The 2,260-nt window shown below is 40.4% G+C and overlaps 1 protein-coding gene across 1 annotated transcript; it reads right to left on the minus strand.

Annotated features, from left to right (window-relative positions):
• Positions 1 to 358: 358 nt before the first annotated feature.
• SARC_10755 (hypothetical protein) lies at positions 359 to 1,291 on the minus strand. Its single transcript, XM_014295188.1, has one exon. It carries the CDS (start codon positions 1,253 to 1,255, stop codon positions 740 to 742), a length of 516 nt encoding a protein of 171 aa, XP_014150663.1. The 5' UTR covers positions 1,256 to 1,291; the 3' UTR covers positions 359 to 739.
• Positions 1,292 to 2,260: the final 969 nt, after the last annotated feature.

Genomic DNA, 2,260 nt, shown 5'->3' on the forward strand with positions numbered 1-2,260 from the left:
ACACTCACATGCTTCGAATATTTTGTTTGTGTCTCTCTTTTACTCTCGGCCACATCGCTACTGCTCTACATCATTGCGATATTATTGGTCGTTTGCTATGTAAAATGATTGCTAGATGTAAACAGTCTTTCTAAAAATTCATTTTTATTTATATGGCGAGTTTGTATTTAAAAATACCCCGTAGTAATAAACTTCGTAATTCAATTAGGTATGAAAGTGATAGCAGAGCATGTGTATGTTTTATATAGACAGAGGATACCCCCAGATCGGGTGATGATTACGCATCTTTAACTTCTTGCGCATATACAATATAGTGCTGCTGCTGACGTTGTATTATTATGCTTCGAATTATCATAGTGTCTTGTATCAGCAATTGAGTTGATAAAATATGAGATAGATGCTACAGGTCTAAACTAAACAATCACCATAGTATCAAATAGATGAAGCAAAAGAAAAAAAGGTTAAAAATCGCTTAAATTATGGCAAGAAAATGAAGGAGTTCCTCTTTATTCATCGCAACTGTGAAAGTTATTTAATCTGCCACGACTTCCATAATACCGTTTATGATGCACGTTCGCACTATAAAGTTCAATATTAGCCGTCGTACGCCGAATATCGTGCTTTGACGTAAAGCTCCTTCTACTAACCTGTGTCTACCTTTGTTGACGAACGTTTACCGTTGTGAACGAATGCAGTAATTACCATCCAGAAATCATTTTGTATTCAGCTTTCCGACGATTTACTGGTCGCCATCGTCTGTCACGCAACAAGTTCTTTCAAGACACTTAACAGTGGCTCCGAAAGGCGCACACTCTCTAGTGGCTGTCTCGGGGTTAGGGGTCCATTGGCAGCATAGGAAAGCATCAGTTCGCACCTCAGACCCAACATCACACTCGAATGCACCTGGGTTGACCGCGAGCTTTGTTTCACAAGTCATCACATGAGCAGGAAGTTCAATTGGATTTTCGGGTTGGGGTGGGGTAGGGGGACCAGTTCCAGGTCCCACATCTCGGCAGCAGTTACGCTCCAAGCACTTGGGGACACCAGGGCCACACTGGTTGCTCCATTGGCAGCACTCAAACCCGGTGTCTGTAGGGACCTTACCCACATTAGAGCAGATCTGGTTAAACGCATTCTTCTCAGCACAAGTAATGGGCTGTCTCTCGGGTCCGGGAGCACTACTAGGGACGACCTGACGGAGGTTCATGGCCGAAACGGCACTGCACGCAGCAGCAAGTACAAGAATCAATTTCATTATGAGTTAATTTGCTTAGTTTAGTATTATGTGCTGATGTGACGATTCGGAACGAGTAGCGCGTCAATTTATACTGAATCAGACAATACCTGAAGTTCTTTTAGACTGAATATCTACATCGTCCAAATCTCCAATTCGCAATAAAAAATAAATAAAAAATAGCCCTTTTTAGAAATTCTATACAACAGAGAAGGCTATGGTTTATGGCCCGGCCCGGCCCGGCCATGGGTTACTACTTATCTCAGATTATTTATCTATTTTCCACTTCACTTAAACGATTTTTTTTCGACTTGTAACACTATAGGAAAAGAAGGAAAGAAATAATAATAGCATTAACCTATTTTTAATTAATGCACGAATACTCTAGCTGCGAGTGCGTGCGGTTGTGCGTGTACGAGAATGCGGATCTGGCAAGTGTCAGCAAGAAGGCCGAGAGCCCGAGGCTCCGACGACACGTCGGCAGTCTCAGAGACTCGGTCTCTCTCTCGCTCTTTCTCTCTCTACTAGCTATTTAGTAGTAGTAGTCGAGTGAATCGACACTCAACATTCGACACACGGGACACCTGCAGACTGCAGTCGACACACGGGACGCCAGCTCTCTCGAGTCTCGAATTATAGTCCCTCACTCCCAGTCTATGTTTGTTTAAAAAAAAATTGAATGAATTTTTTTAATATGTAATGTTTTATTATTATTGTATTTTAGAAAACTACTACTAGTACTTATTTAAAAAAAAAAATAGAGGCCAGTCGATCAGAACGCAACTAAATCTTTATTTTGCTTTAAAAATAAACAAAAAGCAGTAAACAAATACTATTCTCTACTCTATTAGAGAGTAGTAGCCACATGTTGGCACAGTGCCGCTGTTGAGGCACTGTAGGCCTGTCGGCTGCCGTAGCCCTTTCTTTCTACTAAAACGAATGCAATTTATTTACAATGAAAAGAAAAAAAACTAGTACACATATATATAAATATATATATATACATATATATAAATTTATTTATAT

Source organism: Sphaeroforma arctica, assembly GCF_001186125.1.
Source record: "Sphaeroforma arctica JP610 unplaced genomic scaffold supercont1.1376, whole genome shotgun sequence".
NCBI lineage: Eukaryota > Ichthyosporea > Ichthyophonida > Sphaeroforma > Sphaeroforma arctica.

Excerpts from the sequence above, each read along its gene's own strand:
- SARC_10755 (XM_014295188.1), bottom strand. The coding sequence starts at position 1,255 with ATGAAATTGATTCTTGTACTTGCTGCTGCGTGCAGTGCCGTTTCGGCC.